The sequence below is a fragment of the Dipodomys merriami genome, unplaced genomic scaffold (assembly GCF_024711535.1).
Source record: "Dipodomys merriami isolate MVZ:Mamm:240054 unplaced genomic scaffold, mDipMer1.0.p SCAF_19, whole genome shotgun sequence".
In the NCBI taxonomy this organism is placed as follows: domain Eukaryota; kingdom Metazoa; phylum Chordata; class Mammalia; order Rodentia; family Heteromyidae; genus Dipodomys; species Dipodomys merriami.
This window is the reverse complement of record NW_027203270.1, coordinates 25756952-25782215: the sequence shown is the minus strand read 5'-3', so window position 1 is coordinate 25782215 and position 25264 is coordinate 25756952. Positions and strand designations below refer to the sequence as shown.

The window sequence follows — 25264 nt, the reverse complement described above, 5'->3', positions numbered from 1 at the left end:
GGGTCTGGGAATGTGGCTTAGTGGTAGAGTGCATGCCTAGTATGCATGATGCCCTGGATTCAATTCCTCAGTACCACATAAACAGAAAAAGGTGGAAGTGGCGCTGTGGCTCAAGGGGTAGAGTGCTGGCCTTGAGCAAAAAAAGTAAGCATCTTGCCTAAAGGATTCAGGTGCTTAAACTGCTACAGGTGTTGAATAAACATGGAGATGGAGAGAAAAAAATAAGAACAAAAACCCCGTGCATTTAGCTAAGGACCCAGGGGTTTGCTTGTCTTCTGTCTTTTGTAGTGGCCTGATTGCCTTATAAGAATGTAAGTTGGGCTGGGAAGGTGGCTCAGTGGTAGAGCGCTTGCCTTGCATGCTCAAGGCCCTGGGTTCGATTCCTCAGCACCACATAAGCAAAAAGAAAAAAGCCGGAAGTGGCGCTATGGCTCAAGTGGTAGAGTGCTAGCCTTGAGCTGAAGAGCTGAGGGACAGCGCCCAGGCCCAGAGTTCAGGCCCCACGATCGGACCAAAAAAAAAAAAAAAAAAAAAAAGAATGTAAGTTATCTAAGAAAAGATGATTAGAAGATCTGAATATCAGGAGAGAGACTAGTATGAGATTTGAGAACCATCAACATATTGATGATAACTGAAACCATGAAAGTTGCAAACTTGCCTTATGAAAGTGGCCCAACTAACAAGAGAGAGCTTTTTTTTTTTTTTGGATCCGGTCGTGGGGCCTGAACTCTGGGCCTGGGCATTGTCCCTCAGCTCTTCAGCTCAAGGCTAGCACTCTACCACTTTAGCCACAGCGCCACTTCCGGCTTTTTTATTTTTTCTGCTTATGTGGTGCTGAGGAATCGAACCCAGGGCCTCATACATGCAAGGCAAGCGCTCTACCACTGAGCCACCTTCCCAGCAAGAGAGAGCTTTTTAAAAAAATAGTATAGCAGGGCTCTAGTAGCTCAAACCTGGGCTCCTATCTGAGGTAAAGATTTGAGGATTGAGGTTTACAGTCAGCCCAGACAGTAAGCTCGAGAGACTCTTATCTCCAATTAATCACCAGAAAAGCTGGACGTGGCTCAAGTTGTAGAGTGTCAGCCTTGAACAGAAAAAGCAGAGCAAGTTCTTGAGGTCCTGAGTTCAAGCCCCAGTACCAGCACACACACACACACACACACACACACACACACACACACACACACACACACACACACACACACACACACACACACACACACACACAGGAAGGAGAGAGAGACAGAGAAAAATGTAATTAGACATACTTCATATTTTGAGATGGTAAGGAAAGCAGTTAAAGAGTTTATGCTGAAGTTGAAGTTGAGTTATGTAACCCAACTCCCAACTCAAGTCTTACCCCCTCATTAAACTTCCCTGGCACCCTGGACCTTTCCCCCATGCTTCAGTTCCAGTCCTACCTCTTTCCTATCCACTACAATACTTGGCATAGGACTAAATGCCATTTAGTAATCCTGGTTCACTGGAGGATTGTAAAAACTTTCTACATCTCCAATAAGTATGGAATTCTTGGGGACAAGTTGGTTTTGTTTGTTTGTTGTCATCTTGTTCCTCCTCCTTGTACTGGGAAAGCTTTTTTGTGAGACCAGATTCTCTACACTACAGTCAGCCTCTGTTTGGCTACGTCTCTCTCCCTTTCCCCCCCCCCCCAAACCCTTCAGGTCTTTGTCCTATAAATTCATAGAAAAACTGTTGGAAGGCAGTTTCCAGTGGGATCATGGTCCACCACCCCTGTCCCACTATTCCCACCCCACCCCTCAGGCAGTTAATGAGAGGAAGGAACGGCTGTGTCACTCTTGGCTTCTCCTTGCTCCATCTTAGTGATGCTCAAATTGGAGGCCTCTAGGGCTGGCAGGAACTGGACAGAATGTGCTGGAGTAGTCTAATAGGAATGGTTCTTTTTCTGAAAAATCCCCTATTGCGGAAAAATAAAATTATGTGTTTAATTTCTGAAACCTAATGCCTGATTTGCTTTGGCAGCTAGTCTACTCAGCTTGGCCGAGAGTCTGGCAACACATGTATACTGATTAATACCAGCTCAACTTGCTCCCTGGAGAAGAGCATTATTTACTTGACTATTTTCTTAAATCCTTTTTAATTTGCTTATATTTTAGCATAATCGTTTTGGCTTTCACAAGCTGTGTCTTGGACCTCTAGCCCCAATGAAGCTAGAGGAATGACTTCCTGCTCAAGCTGCTCACACCCTCAACACAAAGAAAGAGTTTGTTCAACCCAGTGATTAGAAGCATGTCACGTGTTTTTTGTTTTGTTGTGTTTTTTAGGGGGTGGGGGGAGGAGTTGGTTGAGTTCTAAGCGTATTTTTTTTTTTTGTCTTGTTGGTCCTCAGACCACTGGTGGAACGGGAAGAAGATAATGTTTCCCAGAATTGAAACAGGGCATTTTTTTGGGGGGGGGTCCGGTTGTGGGGCCTGAACTCTAGGCCTGGGCGCTGTCCCTCAGCTCTTCAGCTCAAGGCTAGCGCTCTACCACTTAAGCCACAGCGCCACTTCCGGCTTTTTTCTTTTTGCTTATGTGGTGCTGAGGAATCGAACCCAGAGTCTCATGCATACAAGGCAAGCGCTCTACCACTGAGCCACCTTCCCAGCCCCTGGGCATTTTTTTTTTTTTAAGGGTTGGAGACCATGACTCTAACTCAGTACCTGATGGTTTTGTTCAACAGAGCCAGGCCTCCAACCCCAAGGGCTTTCTATAGTAATTTTTCCTACCTCCCAAATCTGAATTCCCTTCGGATGGTGACCCTCCGTCCATTCTATCCCTCCCTTGGAAAGTCCACAAAGATATCAAATTGCAAGTCTTAGAGGGGACAAGATTAGGCCCCCTGGCTGGTCCCTGACTGGGAAGGATAAACACAGCTGTGGAGATGGGCGCAGAGCAACCTTCCCTCCCCCAGTTCCCACCCAGGGAAAAGCCATTCTGCCATGAGGAAACAAACAAGAAAACAAAGCAAGGCACAACCTAAACTCCTGCACAAAGGTCACCAGAAACTGGGGCTGCTGCCCAGGACTTGGGGCCAGTTTTAATGCCAGACCCCTCCCTGTACACTGAGGCAAATGCAACTCAAAGGTCTGGACATTATGGAGCCTGGAAACGTGGTTCAATTTTCCAAGCCTCTTCACTGCTGGACACTCTGTCCTCTGACCTCAGAAAACCTGCTTTTCCCTTAGGTATTTAGCTCCTGACCCTTAGTTGCTTGGGGATCATAATAATACATTCAATTCAGCAAGTAAGAACAGGCCCACAATAAACCCTTGTCTACCACTGTTAGAAGTTCAAGCTCTGAGCCATCAAGCCAAAATATTAGACAGGACTTCCTTAGCTTTTGTTAATTACAAAATAAATAATTCCAGCAGGAAGGGACATTCTCTTTCTGGGATTACTTGGGTAGGATTCCTGCCTTGATTTGTGTATATTCTTAAAAGCTCTAACTCCACAGCTAGGGTGGTGCTGCCCAGTTCTCACTCTGAGTTCACCACAGTTAATGCAGGGCCTTGATCTCTCAGGACACGCCTTTGGCACAGCCCTGTCTGGAAAGTAGTCCTGGTTAGTTGGACAGCTAATGATCTGTGCTTCCTTTCTGACCATTGGGATCCACAACTATACAAGTGAAATGGTAGAACTAGAAAATGTAATAGCAGCCTACATTTACTGAGGGCTCACTATGTGAGCTACATGCTTTACTGAGATCATCTCATTTTACATGAAGTCTAGAATAATCTTAACCTGGTGCTGGTGGCACATGCCTATAATCTTAGCTACTACTCAGGAGGCTGAGAACTGATTGTGGTTTTAAGCTAGCTTGGGCAGAAAAGTCTGTAAGACTCTTATCTCCAATTAACTACAAAAAGCCAGATATGGAGCTATGGCTCAAGTGCTCAAGTGCCAGCCTTGAGGGAAAAAGCTAAGGACAGTATCCAGGTCCTGAGTTCAAGCCTCAGTACCACTGCATGCACTCGCGCGTATGTGTGTGTGTGTGTGTGTGTGTACACACACGTGTGCACGCTCGCACGCACGCACACAATAATAATATCATTTTTTAGTTTTTAAGTTATCTTTAAGAAATTGACAAGGGAGATGTCACTTAACAAAGCAGTATATGAATACAATGCATCTTGATCTGCGTCACCCCTAAAACTTAATATTCTTATCCTTATTTTATAGCTAAGGAAAGTAGTGCTTTACAAAATTCTAGAAGTTTCCTCAGGCCATGCAGCTAGTAAATGGTATCACCAGGATTTGTGCTCTGTCATTCTGACTCCTCAATCCATGCTCAGAACCATTCCACTATTCCCTTCTCCCTTTTCTACGGTCTTCTACCTCTGACATCATGATTCTGGATTCTCTCCATGGTTCTCTGTTCTCACCAGTGGCGCCAGAGAGAGGAAATATATTTGGGACTCTGGTCTGCAGATCCCAAGGAAAACAGCTCCTGCAAGTTGTGAGGGGCTCTTCTCTTCCTGTGTAGTAGAGATGCCAATGAAAGCTGGACACTCCACAGATCCCCATATCAGCAGGGAACAGCCTGTGTAAAAGACAAACAAATCCTGGCCAGGAAGGAAAAGGGGAGTTCCTCTTGATTCCATGACTCTCCATTTTCTCTTTCCTGGCTTATCAGTTGGGACCCATATTTCTGATACTATTTGAACCTGACCGTGGTTAGGATGGGACAGAGGTCTACAAGTTAAAGGAGCATTCTATTCACAATAACTAATCAGCCCATTATATCAATGATATTGCATATAAAGGAACAGAAATAAATCACAAGCTGGGTGTGGTAGTGCCAGTTTATAATCCCAGCAAGAGCATTGTGAGTTTTCGATAAGCCTCGGCTACATAACAAGACTTTGTTTCAAAACAAAATAACAACAAAAATCACATTTATGTACATATTTAGCAAATTGCTTTTAACATTTACATAATGCTTGTATTTGCATAACATAATAGATGTTGCTGTGGATTTAAATATATATAACTCAACTACAAAAGCCTCAATAATAATGTACATTGACCTTGGACCAAGTTTGGCTTTATATGCTTTATATCTAATAATTTAGAGATACTATCCTATTTTACAGAGGAGAAAAATAATTGCCTTTTATAAAAATTACTTAAGCTCAAACCGTGTGTCGGTGGCTCAAGCCTATAATCCTAGCTACTCAAGAGAATGAGATCTGAGGATCACCATTCAAAGCCAGCCTGGGCAGGAAAGTTCATGAGACTCTTATCTCCAATGAACCACCAGAAAACTGAAGTGGCGCTGTGGCTCAAGTGGTAGAGTGGTAAGCCTTGAGCTGAAAAACTGAGGGAAAGCGCCCAGGCCTAGAGTTCAAGCCCCATGACCGAAAAAAAAAATTACTTAAGCTCGTATTACAGATACCACATGTTAAATACTAATGAGTTATTACTAACTGTCATATTTGCTTAGCATGTTGTTTCTTTGTTATGAATTTATTTATTGTATGTGCCAGTCCTGGGACTTGACTTCAGGGCTGGGCACTGTCCCTGAGTTTTTTGCTCAAAGTTAGTGCTCTACAACTTGAGCCACAGCTTTTTGGTGGTCAGTTGGAGATAAGAGTCTCATGGACTTTCTTTCCTGGGCTAGCTTTGAATCATGATCCTCAGACCTTAGCCTCTTGAGTAGATAGGACAAAGGTGTGAGGCACCAATGCTGGGCTTGAGTTATGCATTTTAAATAAAACAATTTATATGAAGCAGTGGGCTTCCTGCATGGCATCCTTTAGAGCCTGGTAAATGTACAGTAGTAACCCAGGCTGTACCACATCAGGCTCTTAGAGTACTAGAATAGTGTAAAAATGATCCTGGAGATGATTAGACAGGATAGACCTGAGAAATGAGAGGAAGGAGACAGAATCCTTGCATTTGGCTCTGGGTCCTGACAGCAATCATGAGTCAGCCCCAGGTGCTGCAGGACTAGCTGTGTTCTCAGCACTGCTGGGCGTATGTTATGGTCACTTGGCTGTGGTCCTTTTCAGTCATGCTGTCTGAATGTCATTCTTGTAAATCTGGCCTGGGTTCTTTTTAGAAAAACAGTCTCTACCCTGTGATGTCATGATCTAGTTTTGTCAGGAAAGAACTGGGGAAGAGGTTTGTACACATGTCTGGGGATCTTCTCAGATCTGGAGGCGTCCATCTGGCCTTGGGAGAAACTATTATTCTCTTTTCCTCTCAAGACTCATTAAGGGGAAATTGGAGGACACATGCCTAGAATACCTGAAGCCCTGGGTTCAATCCCCAATACCTGCTCTAAAAAAAAAAAAAAAAAAAAAGACCAAGAAAGTAGTCAATACTTTGTACTTGAATGCGAGGGGAGGTGGGTGATAAGTCATAATGGTTAAGACATAAACATGAGTATTAAGTTCTGTTCGGGTTCAAATACTGACTTGGCCATAAGTCTCCAGAACGTATTATTTATTTATTTTCCAGTCCTGGGCTTCTCTGAAACTATGTATTTTATTTATTTATGTATTTTTGCCAGTCCTGAGGCTTGAATTCAGGGTCTGGGCACTGTCCCTGGGCTTCTTTTGCTATGGGCTAGTACTCTACCACTTGAGACCACAGCGCCACTTTTGGCTTTTTCTGTTTATGTGGTACTGAGGAATCAAACCCAGGGAGGGCTTCATGCATGCTAGGCAAGCACTCTATCACTAAGCCATATTCCCATCTCTCTGGAACGTTAGATTCTGCTTATTTCTCCATTTCACCCATGGAGAAGATAATTCTGATGTTATGTTGCTGATTTTTTTTTTTTTAGGTCCAGTCGTGGGCCTGAACTCTGGGCCTGGGTGCTGTCCCTCAGCTCTTCAGCTCAAGACTAGGGCTCTACCACTTGAGCCACAGCGCCACTTTCAGCTTATTTTTCTTTTTGCTTATGTGGTGCTGAGGAATCAAACTCAGGGCCTCAGGCATGCAAGGCAAGCACTCTACCACTGAGCCACCTTCCCAGCCCAATGCTGCTGATAATTTAAGAATGTCTGCAGCCAGATGCCGGTGGCTCATGCCTGTAATCCTAGCTACTCAGGAAGCTGAGATTAGATGATTGCATTCGAAGTCAGCCAGAGCAGAAAAATCTATGAGACTTTTATATCCAACTAATGACCCAAAAACCAGAAGTGGCACTATAGCTCAAAATGGTAGAGTGTTAGCCTTGAGTGGAAAAGCTCATGGACAGTGCCCAGAACCTGAGTTCAAGCCCCATGACAAAAAAAAAAAAAGAAAGAAAACAAAACAAAAGGAAAAACAAAAGAACTTCTGCAAAGGGCAGGTGCTGTTTGCCTGTAATCTTAGCTACTCAGGAGGCTGAGATCCCAGGATTACAGTTCAAAGTGTGGCTCAAGTGGAAGAGTGCCAGCCTTGGGCTGAAGAGCTGAGGGACAGTTCCCAGGCCCAGAGTTCAAGCCCTATAACTGGTAAAACAAACAAACAAACAAACAACAACAAAGTGAGTCCAGGCAGGAAAGTCCATGAGGCTTTTATTTCCTGCCAGAAGTGGAGGTGTGGCTTAAGTGGTAAGGTGTCAGCTTTGACTGAAAAAGGGAAGGCTCCCAGGCCATGAGTTCAAGCCCTAGTACCAGCACGCACACACACACACACACACACACACACACACACACACACACACACACACACACACACACACACACAGAAAGTGTGTAAAGAGCGTTGCTGTGTAGATTTTTTTTGGGGGGGTCTGGTCGTGGGGCCTGAACTCTGGGCCCGGGCGCTGTCCCTCAGCTCTTCAGCTCAAGGCTAGCGCTCTACCACTTGAGCCACAGCGCCACTTCCGGCTTTTTTCTTATGTGGTACTGAGGAATCGAACCCAGGGCCTCATGCATGCAAGGCAAGCGCTCTACCACTGAGCCACCTTCCCAGCCCTGCTGTGTAGATTGATGGAAGAGTGTTTAGCATCCATGAGGTCTTGGGATCAATCACTAACAAGACACACACACACACACACACACACACACAAAGAATGTGTGCAAAGCTCTCAGCACCTGTATCAAAGAACATACATGCAACCCTAATAAGTGCTGAATAAATACTAGCTACTATTAAGTCCCGATCAGCCAATGAACATGCCCAGCCACACTGAGAACACAGCTAGTGGCTCAGAGCTTCTGTCAAGATCCAATGCAGATTCAGTCTCAGGGCTATATCCTTTGCAACCACACCCAGGATCACTTCTGTACCATCCCAGCACCCCTAAAAACCTGATGTTATATAACATAATGGGGGTTAATTCATGTTTATTTACCAGGATCTGAGGATGCCATGTAGGATACCCAATGCTTCATATAAATTGTTTCATTTGAAACTCATAACTCTATTTGAATTAGAGCTTGATCATTTTCTTTGTGTTTTAAACAACTCAGGAGTCAGGATTTTCTCCAAAAATGATGCTTTCCTCTGAGAGGTATTCAGCTCCTCCATCCAGTGGTGGCATCATTCTAGACATGAGAAGGCTTGGGGGAGTCATAAAATACTTTGAGACCCTACCCATTAATCTTCCCTTCTTTAGCCAGCTGTTTCCAGGGCTGCAGTTCCTCTACCCTCGCTGCTTGTTTCCTTCCCTCTGAAAAAGTCTCTCTCCCCACTCTATCTCTCTGGTTTGGAAGGATCAGCCCCTGCTGGCTAGGACTTTGGTCTTTACTGACCCTGACTCTCCTCCACATCGCTTTTATTCTTTTTTTTTTTTTTTTGCAGACAGCTGGGGAAGAGGCCAGCATGTGTGAAATAAATTGCAGGATGCTCTACAAAGAAGGAGGCCCCCAGTGCTTTTTACTCCCTTCTGTGTCGTTCTGGATTTGTGAGTGTGTAGGGGGAGGTTGAGGAGTAGAAATGGCCCTTCTTCAAAGGCCTGAGTCACCTCTTCCCTTGCTTCAGGCAGGATGGCCCTTGGCCTGCAACAAGAAAGGAAACTTAAATGGCAATAAGCTTTCTGCTCATCAGGAATTAATCTACATTCGGATAGAGACACAAGAAACCTCAGGATAATGTCCAGCTGGGCCAGAACCAGATCATTCTCTTTGGGGCATGGGGTGTAGGAAGGAACCAGAGGAATAGGAAAATGTAGAAAAACCTTAAAGACTTAAACTCTACTACCTCATGGGAGACAGGGCATAAATTTGTACCTATTATACCACAGTTAAAAGGAAAACAGTGTATCGATACAGTATCATGGAAAGAAATCAAGACTTACTAAGTATCAAAAAGTCACTGAAAGCTGGGCACCAGTGGCTCACACCTATAATTCCTTACCAAAGTCTGTACTTTATTATGTGTATGCCGGTGCTGGGGCTTGAACTCATGGACTGGTTCCATCCTTTAGCTTTTTCACTCAAGACTCATATTCTACCAATAGAACTACATCTCCCCTTCAAGATTTTTGGTGGTCAATTGGAGATGAGTCTCACAGAAATGGGCACTGGTGGCTCACGCCTGTAATCCTAGCTACTCAGGAGGTTGAGATCTGAGGACTATGGTTTGAAGCCAGTCTTGGCAGGAAAGTCTGTGAGATTCTTATCTCCAATAAACTACTCAGAAAAAAATCAGAAGTGACTCTGCGGCTCAATGCTAGCCTTGAGCACAAAGAGGCTACGTGACAGCCCCCAGGTCCTCAGTTTCAAGCCCCAGGAGCAGAAAAAAATAAATCTCACACACTTTCCTGACCAGGCTGGTTTCAAACTGTGATTCTCAGCCCAATGCTGGTGGCTCATGCCTGTACTCAGGAGGTTGAGATTTGAGGGTCATGATTCGAAGCCAGCCTGGGCAGAAAAGTCCCCATGAGACTCTTATCTCCAATTAACTACTCACAAACCAGAAGTGGTGCTGTGGCTCAAAGTGATAGAGCACTAGCCTTGAACACAAAGAAGCTCAAAGACAGTGTCCAAGCCCTGAGTTCAAGCCCCGCAATAGACCAAAAAACAAAAACACAGATTCACAGGTCTCAGCCTCCAAAGTAGCTAGGATTATAGGCATGAGCCATAGACACTAGCTTGTCTGTTCTTATTATCAATTTTCCCATACTTCCCCCAGCCCTAACTCATGATGGATTCCTATGCCTTTGACCCCATTAGTAGAAATGGCTTTCCATTGTTCCTTCCCCATTCCTCCCACCATATCATCCAGGAACCCCACTCATTCCTGCTTGAAAAAGGCAACCCTAGGTTGGAGGGAAGGGATAGATTTGGGTTCTAGCCTGGAGAGGCTCAGGGACCACCTGGCTCTTCTACACCATTGCAGGAATGACCCTTATCAGGAGGTCTTTGGGGACTCATGTTAATGGGCCATTTCCCCTCTCTACTTAATGTCTTGTTAACGCAGTCTCATGATTCTAGCTATGAAGGACCACAGGCTATCTGTAGCCAAGAGTCAAGAGCCTCAGATTCTAAGATGACAACTTTAAGAGCAATCATGAAAAATAATTTGTGGGGGACAGGAATCAGCAAACTGGGACAACAGCAGCAGCTGACTCCAAGGGTCAATGTCTGGGAGTAATTAGGAAAGTTTGGTGCTGACAGCTGTGTGTCTGGAGTTTGAACATCATGGCCAAATCAGCTCCTGGGTTCTTCAGGCTAATGAAGCATTGGCCCAGGGCACGGAGGCAGCTGGGCTGTGGAAGAAGGCAGGTCCCTGGGGGCCCAGGCTTAACTTTGAAGCTCCCCATCTTTGTGATCTTAGATAAGTCACTCAGGAAAGGGAGAGAAAAAAAAAGAAAAACCAGTTTTACATGAGAAGCCCATAAGGCAAAAAGTTGACTTTCCAAGTTGTAGAGCTGAGGAGTGGAAGGATAAAATTAGGACCCAGAGCTTCCAAATTCAAATCCTTGGCTCTTCCTATGGATCTTTAGCTTCCTCCTCCGTAAAGTGGTGATAATAATGTGTTCTTCCTGGGGATTGGGAATACAGAAAGTATCCCCATATACCTGGGTTCTATCCCTAGCAATTATAATTATAATTATAACAAGCCTGGTGCTGGTGGCTTATGCTTGCAATCCTGGCTACTCAAGAGACTGAGATCTAAGGATCAAGGTTCGAACCCAGCCAGCCAGCCTGGGCAAGATAAGTCTGTAAGACTTTATTTCCAATTAACCAGCAAAAAGCTAGAAATAGAGCTGTGGCTCAAATGGTAGAGCACCAGCCTTGAGCAAAAAAAAAAAAAAAAAAAAGCTAAAGAACAGCACTCAGGCTCTAAATTCAAGCCCCAGTACACACACACACACACACACACACACACACACACACACACACACACACACACACACACACACACACACACACACACACATTTTTTTTTTTTGGTTCAGTCGTGGGGCCTGAACTCTGGGCCTGGGAGCTGTCCCTCAGCTCTTCAGCTCAAGGCTAGCGCTCTACCACCTGAGCCACAGCGCCACTTCCAGCTTTTTTCTTATGTGGTGCTGAGGAATCGAACCCAGGGCCTCGAGCATGCAAGGCAAGTGCTCTACCACTGAGCCACCTTCCCAGCCCCCCCTCCCCCCCCCCCCCCCCCCCCCCCCACACACACACACATTTTTAAAAGCCAGCCCATCTCATACATGAAGTAGCACACTATTCTAAATCCCTCCCTTTTTTCTAACAACCTTAGTCCTGAAGAGTGTGGCAACCTTCCTCTTGGGAATGTACTCTTCTTAATTTGCGCCCCCCCCCCCCACCGCTGCACCGCCCCCCACATCAGAGTTGTGGGTCTAGGACCCAGGATGTGCCTGTAAAGGAGGGCTTTAAGGGAGGGTATTTAGACTTTGTTTACCCCTCTAACCCATTCTCCAGACGCTTTTTTTCCTCCGGCCTCCGTGGTGCTGGCTCCCCCTTCTCCCGGTTTTGGCAGGCAGGCTGACATCAGAGGGTGTTCCCAGGGAAAAGGAACTCTGAGTCGCGGGCCCAGCTCCAGGCGCCCCTTCCCCCACGGTTCAGGCCAGCTCAACCCCTGGCTTTAAGGTACCCCCTGAGAAGGTGAGAGGCCCTTAGGGTTCCCGCCCCTCCCACCTCCCCTCCAAGGCCGGGGAGCCCTGGACCCCGACCCCTCCCACCCAAGGGGAAGGGGACGACTAGACTCGGGGAGCCTCTGCTGAGACCTGGGACAGTCCGGGGCGCCACACGGTTGGGCCCAGAAAGTGGATCTCGGTTCTGGGGTTCCTAGGGGAGCTGTCCAGCCGCACGGGATGAACGGGATAAGAGCATGGGCCAACGCCCCCAAAGGCGGAGGGAGCCGCGGGCGCCAGGCGCGGGGAGCGGCGGCGACTCCCCCGCCAGCCCGCCGGCCCCGGGCGTCGCCCCCGCCCCCCACGTGGCCGCAGCCGTCCCAGCCCCTCCGAGGAAGCGGCGCGGCTTCCTGCGGCTCGGGCCGGGGATATAGGCGCCCCCGCCCGGGCCCGGCTCAGCGCTGCCCCGCTCCCCACCGACTTCGCCGCGCGATGGCTTCGCTCTGGGCGCAGGGCGCTGCGGGCGGCCCCCGACTCCCCGCGCTCCGCGCCGGGCTGCCGGCCGCGCTCCGCCTCCTCCTGCCGCTGCTGCTGCTGGGCGGTGAGCACGGCGTCCCGGACCCGGGTGGGAGGTGTGGGAGGCCCCCGGGGAGGGGGCGGGGAGGAGGCTGGATTGCTGAGGCCAGCACCGGGCCCCGGGGTGCGAGTGCGGACCGACGTGCGGAGCTGAGCTGTCCTTCAGACGGCCCCGGGGACCCCACCCCACCTCCGGGCGAGTGAAGGCTTGTGGCTCCCCACTTTGGAAAAGTTGGGGCACGGGCCAGGGCCTCGGGGAGAAGTCCTAGGAGGCCAGGGGTGGGCAAGGAGGGAGGGGGTGGGGGCCGGCAGCGAGAGGGAAGCAGCTGGTTCCAGCCCCCACCCCTAGACCCCCTTCTTGCCACTAAGTCACCCTTGGGCCCAGATGGATTGTTTCTCTCCCTCTACCAAGGTGGCCCAAACTTCCCAGGGGCTCAGCTCCTACCCTTTCAAGCAGGCCCAGACTCCCACCATCCCCACCCTTCCCTCCTAATTTCTTTCCACAGCTGTCTTGAATCCTCAGGACTCTCTGGCTCAGCCTTTACCCACCCTGGACAGCTTGATGTCAGAAGGTGGGTACCCCCAGACTATGGGAGGGTGACCACAGCCTTCTCTTGTGAAAGGCAAAAGGAGAGCCAGTTCAAAGGCAAGATCTCTTTCCCACAAGGGAGACCCAGCCCCAGTGGGTGCCCCCACTAAACTCCCTGTTCTCTTCTGGAGTTCTTTGTGATCTTTTCCTCCTCTTATTCCACAATGGTCCTAGCCTGGTTTGAGCTGGCCCTCCCCACATGGGGGCAAGAAGAACCAAGACAAGGTGTATGTATGGAAGAGCTTTTAAGGCTGGGATAGGAAGTGATGGGCACATGGAAGTCATTAAGGGCTACCAGATGCAGGAAGCTCTCCTCACCACAAATGTCTTGTTAGGGAAACTTATGTAGGGGCTCCCATAATTGAAGTCAGGGGCTTCACCTTGAAAGTACACGAGCCCGAGGATTTGGAGGGAGGGCCAGGGGTGTGATCATTGTGTAAAATCTGTACCCACAGGAAAGATGGTGGAGGATTATGAGACAAATGCTTTACACTGCTGGAACAATTATAAGACTCTAATGGACTCCATTGAAAAGGATTGGTGTGATTGGACCAAAATCAGCAGGTAGGGGCAGTCCTGGAAGTTGGCTCAGGCCAGGCCAGGGATTGGGCCTCCTCCTTGTGGGTGAATAGGGGACACTGCTCTCCCTAGACCCATTCCCTCGCTCACTCAAGTCCTCTACTGTCCTCAGGCCTTACAGTGACCTGCAGTATTGCTTAGAGTACAACGCAGAGGAGTTTGGCCTGGGTTTCCCCAATCCCTGGGCAGAGAGGTTCATCTTTAAGACTCACCTGATTCACTTTGCCAACTGCTCCCTGATGCAGCCCACCTTCTCTGATCCTCCTGAGGATGTACTCTTGGCCATGATCATAGCCCCCATCTGCCTCATCCCCTTCCTTGTCACTCTTGTGGTGTGGAGGAGTAAAGACAACGAGGCCCAGGCCTAATGTGGCACAAGCTTTTCAACGGTGATCTTTCTCCCCTTGCCAACAACGCCCCCCCCCCCCCCCCCCCCCGGCCCAGTTACATCCCCTTTCTGCCCTTCCCTCATCCCTGCTGCAGATCCTTGGATTGGTAGAAATGGAAGCCAGGTAGGATCATGGTATAATTATATTTTGTAATCTTCAAAATAAAAATTCTTTTTGTACAATGGCCCCTCCCTAGTGGGGCCTGTGTCCTTCCCATAATCCAGATCATTTCTTAAGACTTTCAACTCTGGAATATGGAGCTGGAAGCATCTAGATGTTCTCACTGTACTGTTCATTTCACCTACCTCCACCTCTACTGCACCCCTATACTCTTTCCTTGCAGGGAGGGGCCTTTCCTGCCCCTATCCAAACTCAGCTCCAGGAAATAAGCAGGAAAAGACTCCCTTCCGGTCTGGACTGCAGCTGGGGGATTGTAACTGGGGAGGTGTTTGGAGGCAGGGCAAGGGTGGAGTCTCTGCTGTGACTCCTGCAAGAAAGAAGAGAAGCTGCCCCTTCTTCGAGCCTCTTTATACTCTCAGATTCTGGGAAATGGACATCTGACTAGCAATGGTAATCCATCGCTAAGAACTTCAGGACCGAGGCCAAAGACATTGGGGGCAAGATTCACCACTCCACTTCCAGGTCTCTGGTCTTTATTCCCCATTGTCCTAAACGGGGTGTGGCCTGGAGCCTGGCTACACACTGCCCCCTGGTGTCCATTGAGGCCAACAACCATATGTGTATGTGATCTGGAAAAAGCTCAGGACTGAGGCATTAGACTTCGGTAGTGAGAACCAAGTTCCTAGTTGGTATATTAGCTTTTCCATTGCTTGTAACAACAACAAAAAAAAACCTGATAAAGGACAAAATATTACATTGGCTCATGGCCTCAGAGGGCTCAGTCCATGGTCACTTGGTTTTGTGATTTCTGGGCCATGGAGAGACAGAATATCATGCTAGGGAACATGTCAAAGCAGAGAGCTACTTACTTCATGATGGTTGGAAAGCAGAGAGAATGCACAAGAGGCTGTGGATAAGATAGGACCTTCAAGGGCATGCCCCTAGTGACCTACTAGTGACCATTAAGTATGAGCTCATCTATGGATAAAACAATGAAGTCAGTGCCCACATGATTCAATCGTCCATCATTAGCACCACTAGCTGGGGAGCAAGCCTTGAATACATGGCCCTTCTAGGGGGACATTTCATCTCAAAACCATACAGTTAGTGGAAAGTGATTACAGGGTTGGTATACGACAAAGGTTGTTTTTTTTTTTTTTTTTTTCTGGGCCGGGGCGCTCTCCCTCAGCTCTTGAGCTCAAAGCTAGCACTCTACCACTTGAGCCACAACGCCACTTCTGGTTTTCTGGTGGTTTATTGGAAATAAGAGTTTCATAGACTTTCCTGCCCGGGCTGGCTTTGAATCCTGATCCTCAAGTCTCAGCCTCCTGAGTAGATAGGATTACAGGTATGAGCCACCAGTGCTTGGCTTGACAAAACTTTTAATGGAGTGCATTCCTCTAAGGGAGAGAGTAGAAAGGGGGATGTGTTAGGATGCTATTGTAGTAATCCATACCAGAGAAAATGAATGCATGCACCAAGGAAGGAATGAATGGAAAATAATTATAAAGTAGGGGATATGATTTAAAGCAATAAAGGGAAAACTTGGGTATGAAGAGGAGGTGAGGAAATGAATGAATTAGGCTTTGAACTTGAGTTACTAGGACACAGATGGCAGCAATAGAAAAGGGTCATTAGGAGGAGGAGGAACTGGTCTAAAGAAAAGGATTTGTTCAAAGTAATTTAAAAATGGAACAAGTGGTCATGTCCTACAAAGATTTAGCAATGGATGTGGCTAGGGTGGAAAGAGATTGGATCTAGAAATGTAGGTTTGGGAGTCTGCTGCACAGAAATGGGATGTGAACCCATAGGAGGGATAAGAACTAAGAGAGAATGTGCATTGAAAAGAGGGTTTCAGTTTGACTCCTAGGAAATACCTTTAAAGAATGAAGGGGGGGTGCTTGTGGTAGAGTGCTTGCCTTGCATGCATGAGGCCCTGGGTTTGATTCCTTAGTACCACATAAGCAGAAAAAGCTGGAAGTGGCACTGTGGCTCAAGTGGTAGAGCACTAGCCTTGAGCTGAAGAGCTCAGAGACAGTGGCCAGGCCCAGAGTTTAGGTCTCACGACCGACCAAAAAAAAAAAAAAAAAAGGACCGAGCGAGCACTGATAGCTCATGCCTGTATCCTAGCTACTTAGGAGGCTGCTATCTGAGGATCAAAGTTCAAAGCCAGCCTGGGCAGGAAAGACCATGAGACTTCTATCTCCAATAAACCACCAGAAAACTGGAAGTGGCACTGTAGCTCCAGTGGTAAGCGCTCGCCTTGAGCTGAAGAGCTGAGGGACAGTGCCCAAGCCCAGAGTTCAAGCTCCATGATGAACAACAACAACAACAAAGAATGAAGGGGAAGCTGGTGTGGTGTCTCATGCCTAGAATCCCAGCATTCAGGAGGGTCATAAGGTTGAGACCAGCCTGGGCTTCATAATGAGACCCTGTCTCAAGAAACAAACAAACAAAAAGAATGAGAAGGGCAAATGAAAACAGAGGGAAAGATCAGAGAAACAGTAGCAGAAAGGATAAAATTATGTTATAGGAACAAAGGTAATGGTGATATCTGAATAACCATTGTCAATGTTCATTCATTCAGCAAATGTTTTTAGTTATATTGTGCACCATGAAGGAGGGAGGAAAAGGTTAAAGGATAGGAAAAAGAGGTGGAAGGTTGGGGATTCATAGGTATGTGTGCACGTGTGTGTATTCATGTATAGTGTGTGGACATATATGTGTGTGTATAGTGGTATGTGTGCCTGTGTGTGTATGTGTGTGCTGGTTGGAACTGGGACTTGAACTCGGGGCCTGTGTGCTGTCCTTTAATTTATTCACTCAAGGTTGGTGCTCTACCACTTGGGCCACACCTCCACTTCCAGCTTTTTTGCTGATTAATTGAAGGTAAGAAGTCTCTAGGATATGTTTGGCCTGGCTGGCTTTGACCTGGGATCCTCAGATCTCAGTCTCCTGATTGGCTAGGATTATAGGGTGAGCCACTGGCACCCAGCTGATATATATATATTTTTTAATTGTGAAAATACTGTACAGAGGGTTTACAATTACATGGGCAAGATAATGAGTACATTTCTTATCAAGCATTGTAGCCTCCTCCTTTGTTTCCCCTTCCTATCCCTTCCCATCCTCCGCTGGTCCCCCCACCCAACTCTCCCCCCATATATATTTTTGAATAGAGATATTCCCATGGTTGTAGCCTGAGAAAGAGAAACCAGGAGAAAGGGAAAGAGCTAAGATGATACAGAGGTCCTAGAAAAAGTTGGAAAGGAGAAACAAGAAGATGCACCAGGGGCTGGGAAGGTGGCTCAGTGGTAGAGCGCTTGCCTTGCATGCATGAGGCCCTGGGTTCGATTCCTCAGCAACACATAATCAGAAGAAAAAAAAAAGCCGGAAGTGGTGCTATGGCTCAAGTGGTAGCTGAAGAGCTGAGGGACAGCGCCTAGGCCCAGAGCTCAGGCCCCACAACTGGACCTCCCCCCCAAAAAAAGAAGATACACCAAAGATATGCCTTATGAAGAGACATTTCTTCTGTTGAAGCAAAATGAAAGAAGGAATAAAAGTGGAGAGTAATTTTTGAGGGCTACAATAAATATGGTGAAAGATGAGGACATTGAACGCCTGGCTTTACTCTCATAAAACAGGAATAAAAGTCACTTAGTAGGAAGTAGAGTGGTGGGGACAAGTGGAATGGCTTGATGAGGATGGAAAAAAATCTGAATAGTTAAATAGAGGGTCGTAAGAATCAATGAAAACAAACAGTCATGGTGTTGCCCGGAGAGTCTAGTAGTGAGATTAGACAGGGAGTCTAGGGCTCAGTAAACATCCATTGATCCTGCCCCCTATGCCTACACCTGGTCCCAGGATTTCTCCATGGCCAAGAGCTATGGCAACTAGCCAGCTGGTAGGCAAGCAAGAAGGTAGAATTGAGTAGTCTGGGCTGGATAAGAAGTCAGGACCTCGAGGAGTTCTTGGAGATAGATGGTAGCTCCAGATCTTTGGAGGGAAAGAGCCATTGCTAAGTGATACAAGCTACAAAATATGCTCCCATGGGTGCTGCAGAAGACTAAGAAATTGTAGAGTCAAAGGACATAGGAATGGAGGAGATTATGGGATCCTGAGAGTTTAAATGAAAAGATAAGTGGCCCAATCCAGTTTCAGTTAGTGTGGTGGCTCAAGCCCGTAATGCATAGGAGATGGGGAAACTAGTTCCATGCCAAGAGATTTCATTTCACTGGCTGGCCTCGGTTGTGCTTGCCTGTTATCCCCACTACAGGAGAAGCACAATGTTTGGATGCCGTGGCTTATTAACATCTCCAGAGACCCTGAAGAGGAAGCACCAAGAGGAGAATGGCAGCATAGGCTTGCCTGAGCCTAAAGGGAGACCCTTTATTGAACATAACCAATGCAAAAAAGAGGTTGGAGGCATGGCTCCAGTGGTACCGCACCTGTCTTGAGTTTAGTCCTCAGTACTGCCAGGGGCTGGGGGATAATAGTTAAAATTAATTAAATCCTAGGTCAGTGGAAACAACCATATCCTGGTGTCTGGAAACCTGGGTTCTACTTGCATTCCACGGCTCCCTCTTCTGAGGCTGAGTCAGAAGACTTTCCTGCCCCAGGCCTTTTCTACTCCACAGAGTAGAGAATTTTTTAGGATCATTGTAGGGTCGTTGAGGACAATGACAAGTCCCCAGACGGACCGTGCCATTCCTGAGACAGGGGCTCCGGAACCTTTCTGCCGTGCTTTCTTTCCGGAAGTATTGAAGTGGAGACAGGAAGTCCCTTGTCGGGAGGTTCCGGGTTTCCTGGGCTACTACGATGGCGATGAGTTTCGAGTGGCCGTGGCAGTATCGCTTCCCGCCCTTCTTTACGTGAGGCTCAGACCCCGAGAAGCCCCGCTGTGCCTCCCTCCCCTCCCCTCCCCTGGGCTCAGCTTTGAGGCTTTATTTGGGGAGGGGGAGAAAGGACCCGCCCGCCACCATCCTCAGTCTCTCGGGTTCTCCCCCAGACGCGTCCCTGGGCAAGTGCTCCCTCTCGTCTCTTCACGCCATCTAATTCTGCGCCCCGCTCCCCTTCACCTGGCAGGTTACAGCCGAACGTGGACACTCGGCAGAAGCAGCTGGCCGCCTGGTGCTCGCTGGTCCTGTCCTTCTGCCGCCTGCACAAACAGTCCAGCATGACGGTGATGGAAGCGCAGGAGAGCCCACTCTTCAACAACGTCAAGCTACAGCGTATCCTCCCTCCGGCTCTTCCACAGCCCACGCACTTTCCCACACGCTCAGACTTCACCCCTTCGCTCCTTCTCCCCATAGTAACAGATTCCTACCCAAGGAGAAAGAGCCAGTATGTGTAGCTGACATGCAGCGTGCAGTACCAAAACCTCTTGTCCCGAGTCATTGATGTGTTTGGCTTTTAGAACGTCTGCCCTGAAACCCAAGTTCCAGGCTTTCCAGCCCGAGCCTTTTTTAGGCTATTTGTATCTCCTGTCCTTCCTGTGTGAAACTCAGACCTGGTACTACCTTTAATAATTTTCCCCACCCATCTCACTTCATCCAGGAAGTAAGGATCATTTGTTTTTGTTGTCTGATTCATCCCTAAAATATCTGTGGAGAAAGGCTGAAGGACCAGTGAGAGGACAGGATGAGGGGAATAGTAATACCTTTAATTTTCCAAAGTTTTTTTTTTTTTTCTTATTGGGGGAAAAAAAAAATTGAGTCTAGTCTTTCACACTTGCCATGTCCCCTGCCCTTGTTTTGGAGATAGGATCTTGCTAACTTTAACCCAGCTGGCCTAGAACTTGAAATTCTCCTACTTGCATTGTAGCTGAGATTATAAGTTTACATTTATATGCCACATCTTCTAATTGAAATCTTTTTTTTCTTGTGTTCTGGTATTGGGGCTTGAACTCAGGGCCTGGGTGCTCACTCAAGGCTGGTGCTCTACCACTTGAGCTACCGCTCCACTTCCAGCTTTTTGCTGGTTAATTGGAGATAAGAGTCATAGACGTCCCTGTCCAGGCTGCCTTTGAATCATGATCCTCAGATCTAAGCATCCTGAATAGGTAGGATTATAAGTGTGAGCCACTGGTGCCCAGTGAAGCCTTTTTAAAAAATCTTTCTCCTGAGCCAGGCTTACACCTGTAATCCTAGCTATTCAGGAGGCTGAGATCTAAAGATCGAAGTTCAAAGCCAGCCTGGGCAAAAAAGTCCGGTAGACTCTTATCTCCAATTAACTACCAGACTGGCAGTGGTACTGTGGCTCAAGTGGTAGAGCGCTGGCCTTGAGCTGAAGAGATCAGGGACAGTGCCCAGGCCCAGAGTTCAGGCTCCATGACTGACAAAAAAAAATCTTTTTATATGTGTTTCTTGAGTGATATCATCAATGTTTTTATAAATATTTACTATGTTTTTCTACTTAGCTTCATCCTTTTGTATTTTAATAAAAATGTCTAAGCTTTAAAAAAAAAATCTTTCTCCCCACAACAGAAAATTTTAATTTCCATCTTTTTTTTTTCCCTTTGTCAGTTGTGGGACTTGAAACTCTGTGCCTGGGCAATGGCCCTGTGCTCTTCAGCTCAAGGTGAGCACTCTACCACTTGAGCCACTTCTGGTGGTTTAGTGGAGATAAGTCTTGCAGACTTTGCTGCCCGTGCTGGCTTTAAACCATTATCCTCAGATCTCAGCCTGCTGAGTAGGTAGGATTACAGGCGTGAGCCACTGTTGCCTGGCTAATTTCCATCTTGTTCAGAAACTTCATGCTTATGTGTGTGGAAAGGAAAGGGTAACTCATTCTCAACGTGCAAGTGACAGATTTTTATCTAATATAATTCATGTGTAAGTCATGCCCTTAACCTTAAACCAGGGAAGCTTCCTGTGGAATCAATTCAGATTGTATTAGAGGAACTGAGGAAAAAAGGTGGGTTCAGTTTCCCAGATTCTTTATTTTTCTTCCTAGTTGGGATTGTCTGTGGGCTGAATAAGTGTTTTCTCACTAATCACTTTTTTCTCTTCCCTGGCTTGAAGCCCGCAGCTTTTTGTACAATAGACAGCCCAATTCCTTGGTCTTCTTCCTCCCTCCCCTAAGTAGTACACAGAAATTGAAATCACTCTTAACTGTACCCTAAACCTGAAAAGAGGTGGGCAAAGGAAAATGAGAACTTAGTAAATAGGATAGTAAAATAGTAAAATAAATATTGACTCTTGATCTGAAAAGTCTCTTCCACTATGTCCCAAGTCTCTTCCACTATGTCCCACCTTGGTATTTACCTCTTGTCCCATTTTTAGAGCATGATGCTTTCATAAGTATCTGTTTTTCAGGGAACCTCGAATGGTTGGATAAGAACAAGTCTAGCTTCCTGATCATGTGGCGGAGGCCAGAAGAATGGGGGAAACTCATTTATCAGTGGGTGAGGCCATCCTGCTGCTAAGTACTAAGCAATGACCTATGGCAAAGGAGAATTTTATCTGTGCCCAACAGATACTTGATGTTCCCAGATCCAGACTTAACAAAGTGGGGAGGGGGCTGAAGGAGGAAGTGTAAATGTCCCAGAGTGACTCAATTTCTGTGGTTGCACAGAACCTCCCTTCTTTGCCTGTAGGAGGCCAAGGCTACATGAGGCTGTGTTTGGAGAATGCAGTACTGGGAACCATCATTGCTATTGTTGGCTGGAGCCTCTGGCCACAGGAGATAAATGGGGAAAGGAAGGGGGTAGGGGAGTAAGAAAAAAAAAAACAACAAAAACAACCTAGTGCCTTTCCCCTATTGTGCCTTTATAGGTCTGTCCACATAAGTGAGGTTTTCTGAACCAGTGTGGGTGTGGGGCCAGAACACTCTCCTAATTCCTCACCACCACCATCCCCAAATATTCCCAAGGGAATGCAGATGGGGGAGGAAGCATCAACAACCTAAATATAACAAATACACACCACCCATTCCTGAAAGGAAAACAACCAGAATGAGAGGTCACTCTTCAGACACGTGAAGAACTGTGGTTTAGAGGTTCCAAATGTGTGTGTACACATACAAATATAGTACCTGTAGGGTTTGTGGGTTTGGCGCCACTGCAGAGGTGACAGCCCTGGTTTGGGAATAGGTACCATCCTGGATTAAAAAAAAAAAAAAAAAGTGGAGTTGAGCAGGGTGCCAGTGGCTCATGCCTTGTATTCCTAGCTACTCAGGAGGCTGAGATCGAGATATCTTAGTTTCAAGCCAAACTGGAAAGAAAAGTTTGTGAGATTCCATCTCTAAAATAACCAGCAAAAAACCAGGCTGGAGGCATAGCTCAAATATTAGAGTGCTAGCCAAACAAGGTGCTGAGTTCAAATTCCAGTACCAGGGGAAAAAAAAGCAGGGGGGCGGTAGTGTTGGTGGGTTTTATGTTCTTCCAGGAGATCCTTGGTTCTTAATTTCTTCCTCATGTTTGATGTCCACAGGTTTCCAGGAGTGGCCAGAACAACTCAGTGTTTACCTTGTATGAACTAACCAATGGAGAAGACACAGAGGAAGAGGGTAATGCTTTTGTTTTCTTCCAATTTTATCATAATTCTCTCTCAAATTCTAGTTTAATTGATATTCTAACCATTTCTCTGTTTCTGAATTCCGTAATATAAAAGTTCTTAATCCATATCCAAAGATACCATAAACTGCCCACATTCACATGCAAAAATACTCTGGTTTTATTTGTGTGGGTGTATGTACTTTTTTTTTTGAGGGTAGAATTACAAGATTTTCAAGGTCCTGAGTGACCAATGAAAAGTTGAGAATTACTGCTATAGAAGCCCAGTTGAGGAACCAGTGCAGGGGATTAATCCTGAAATCTCATTTCTTGCTGACTCAGGCTCTCTTTCACCTTTGCTTCTTTTAGAGGCTCAAGATTTGTGGGTGTCAGCTGAAGAGATTGGGCCAATACCCCCAGCCCATTTAAATACTTTGGGTTCTGGCCAGGAAAGGATTTGTATATGCTTTGATTTTCACACAGTGTAAACACTTTCATAGTTCTTGGCTCCCTGACTCCTTATTCTAATCTGCAGAATCACTAAAAGTTCTAGTCTTCTCTGGAGTAATGTGACGGGGGTGTTTGTCAAGCCTTGGTTGCCCCAGCAGAGTTTAAAGTTCTTGGCTATTCCCCCACTTCCCTGCAGGCTTCTGCTTGCTACTTCACCATCACCCCATGACTTCAGCGCTGCAGCCTGGCCCAGCCCACCACTCAGGCTGAGTAAAACTGGAGGCTTCTCCAGAATGCAAACTTCCCTGACTTGAGCTGGGCTCTCAGAGGGGGTGAGGTGAGCAAGCCTGTTAGGGCTTGCCTACTGCCTGCCTCTCACATCTCTCCACAATATCTTACCGTATCTCCAGCTATTGGCCCTTGGCTCCTAGCCCTGTCCTTTTCAATTAGAAAGGACAGATACTGATACTGGACCTTAACAGTGTCCTAGCTAGAGGTGCTGGCTATACTTTTTGTTAGGACAGGTCCTCCTGATTTGTACAAATGTGCAGTTAAGTTCAGTGTCTACTAACAAGGCCCTAACCTCCCCAAAGCTGATTTCAGGATCCTTTTTCTTCTTCTCTCTCTCTCTCTCTCTCTCTCTCTCTCTGTCTCTCTCTCTGTGTGTGTGTGTGTGTGTGTGTGTGTGTGTGTGTGTGTGTGTGTGTGTTTTAAGGCTTCTTCTTGTGATCCTCAAAGCAGATGGAGATAATTCACCAGACACTAAAGGGAGTAAAGGGGAAGGACGTCTGTGAGCTATGGGGACTGAGGCTGCAGAATGAGGAAGGGGGAAATAAGCAGAGTTCATTTCATATTGAGTCAGGCCTTCTTCCATCCCAGACTCCCAAGGAGTCCCCAGGAGATGTGGGTAGTGGCTGCAGCAGTGTTAATGGCATACACATTTCCTAGCTGGGGAACATCTCAGCTTCCATTTTGACTATTTCCCTCAATCCCCCCCCCCCCCCAAGGTACTGAGTATCCCTGACTACCCATCTGTTCCTATCTAGAGTTCCATGGGCTGGATGAGGCGACCTTACTGAGAGCTCTGCAGGCCCTACAGCAGGAACATAAGGCTGAGATCATCACCATCAGCGATGGCCGAGGTGTGAAGTTCTTCTAGCGAAGACCTGTCTCTCCCTTACTACTTACCTCCCACCTTTCTAGGGCTTGCAAAAGGAGACAGACCTATTGTCTCTACAGACTGGATCTGTGACTCCTCTATACTCAAAGGGCTCCAGGCCTGAAGGCTGGGACCTAGGGATATGTTTCCCTTATCCTCCCTATGTATCTGTCCCTGGGATAGGTTAAGCCCAAGATGCCACAAAGAAAGGCTGTGCTTCTTGCCCTACCTCCCCTCCTATGGTAGACTGTCCCTGAAGTATAGTCTGTAAACCTGTCACTTTACATGTGTCTTCACACGTAAGTACCTAATACACACATGAGCCTGCACAAGCTTCTGTCTCCTCCCCTCCCTCCCCCTTAGCTGCTGTTGCCTCCCTTTATCAGGCTGGTGCTGGATCGTTCCTTCCTAGGGGTTGGGGGAAGCCCTGGCTGCAGGCAGCCTTCCAGGCAATATGAAAACAGGAGGCCCCAGAAGGGGGCTGGCAGTGAGAGGCAGGCCCACACTGATTTATGATATTAAAATCTCAACTCCCTCTGCCTGCCTAAATTACTGCTGGATTGGGTTGGGGAGGGCTGTGAACTGTTCCACCTGAATGAAACTCGGCCAAGGGGAGAGGAAGCCTAGGGCCTTTGAGAAGGAGAAGAGCCTCTGGGCCTAGGGGTTCGAGTGAGCCTGTGGTTTCACATGTGTTGGTGGGCTGTGTGGAGGAGTGCTGATGGAACACAGCTTGGGGACAGACTGCTTGCTCTGTGAACACACTTAATGGCTCCCCCATGGAAGTCCTGAACTATTCTCAAGCCCCTCCCTCCACCCATCTGATCTGGGTGGTGTAGTTGAGGCCAAGGAGAGTTGGGGAGGGGGGGGCGGCAAACCGGATATGGACTTTGGTTTATTGGAGACTTTGGCAAAC

At 47.2% G+C, this 25264-nt stretch overlaps 2 protein-coding genes across 2 annotated transcripts; both read left to right on the top strand.

The window, feature by feature from the left end:
* The first annotated feature begins 12220 nt into the window (after positions 1 to 12220).
* Positions 12221 to 14347, top strand: Ramp2 (receptor activity modifying protein 2). The gene is made up of 4 exons (XM_070027974.1): positions 12221 to 12596; positions 13078 to 13143; positions 13616 to 13724; positions 13852 to 14347. Exons 1-4 carry the CDS (start codon positions 12236 to 12238, stop codon positions 14105 to 14107), a joined length of 792 nt encoding a protein of 263 aa, XP_069884075.1. The 5' UTR covers positions 12221 to 12235; the 3' UTR covers positions 14108 to 14347.
* A 4668-nt stretch (positions 14348 to 19015) lies between these two features.
* On the top strand, positions 19016 to 24886 carry Vps25 (vacuolar protein sorting 25 homolog). The gene is made up of 6 exons (XM_070027975.1): positions 19016 to 19119; positions 19334 to 19479; positions 21110 to 21163; positions 21565 to 21653; positions 22681 to 22756; positions 24239 to 24886. The coding sequence occupies exons 1-6, from the start codon at positions 19067 to 19069 to the stop codon at positions 24349 to 24351; spliced, it is 531 nt and encodes a 176-aa protein (XP_069884076.1). The 5' UTR covers positions 19016 to 19066; the 3' UTR covers positions 24352 to 24886.
* Positions 24887 to 25264: the final 378 nt, after the last annotated feature.

Excerpts from the sequence above, each read along its gene's own strand:
- Ramp2 (XM_070027974.1), top strand. The coding sequence starts at position 12,236 with ATGAACGGGATAAGAGCATGGGCCAACGCCCCCAAAGGCGGAGGGAGC. Across the intron at positions 13,144-13,615 it reads GGACAGCTTGATGTCAGAAG|GAAAGATGGTGGAGGATTAT; the intron begins GTGGGTACCCCC and ends CTGTACCCACAG. Across the intron at positions 13,725-13,851 it reads GATTGGACCAAAATCAGCAG|GCCTTACAGTGACCTGCAGT; the intron begins GTAGGGGCAGTC and ends TACTGTCCTCAG.
- Vps25 (XM_070027975.1), top strand. The coding sequence starts at position 19,067 with ATGGCGATGAGTTTCGAGTGGCCGTGGCAGTATCGCTTCCCGCCCTTC. Across the intron at positions 19,120-19,333 it reads CGCTTCCCGCCCTTCTTTAC|GTTACAGCCGAACGTGGACA; the intron begins GTGAGGCTCAGA and ends TTCACCTGGCAG. Across the intron at positions 22,757-24,238 it reads AGAAGACACAGAGGAAGAGG|AGTTCCATGGGCTGGATGAG; the intron begins GTAATGCTTTTG and ends GTTCCTATCTAG.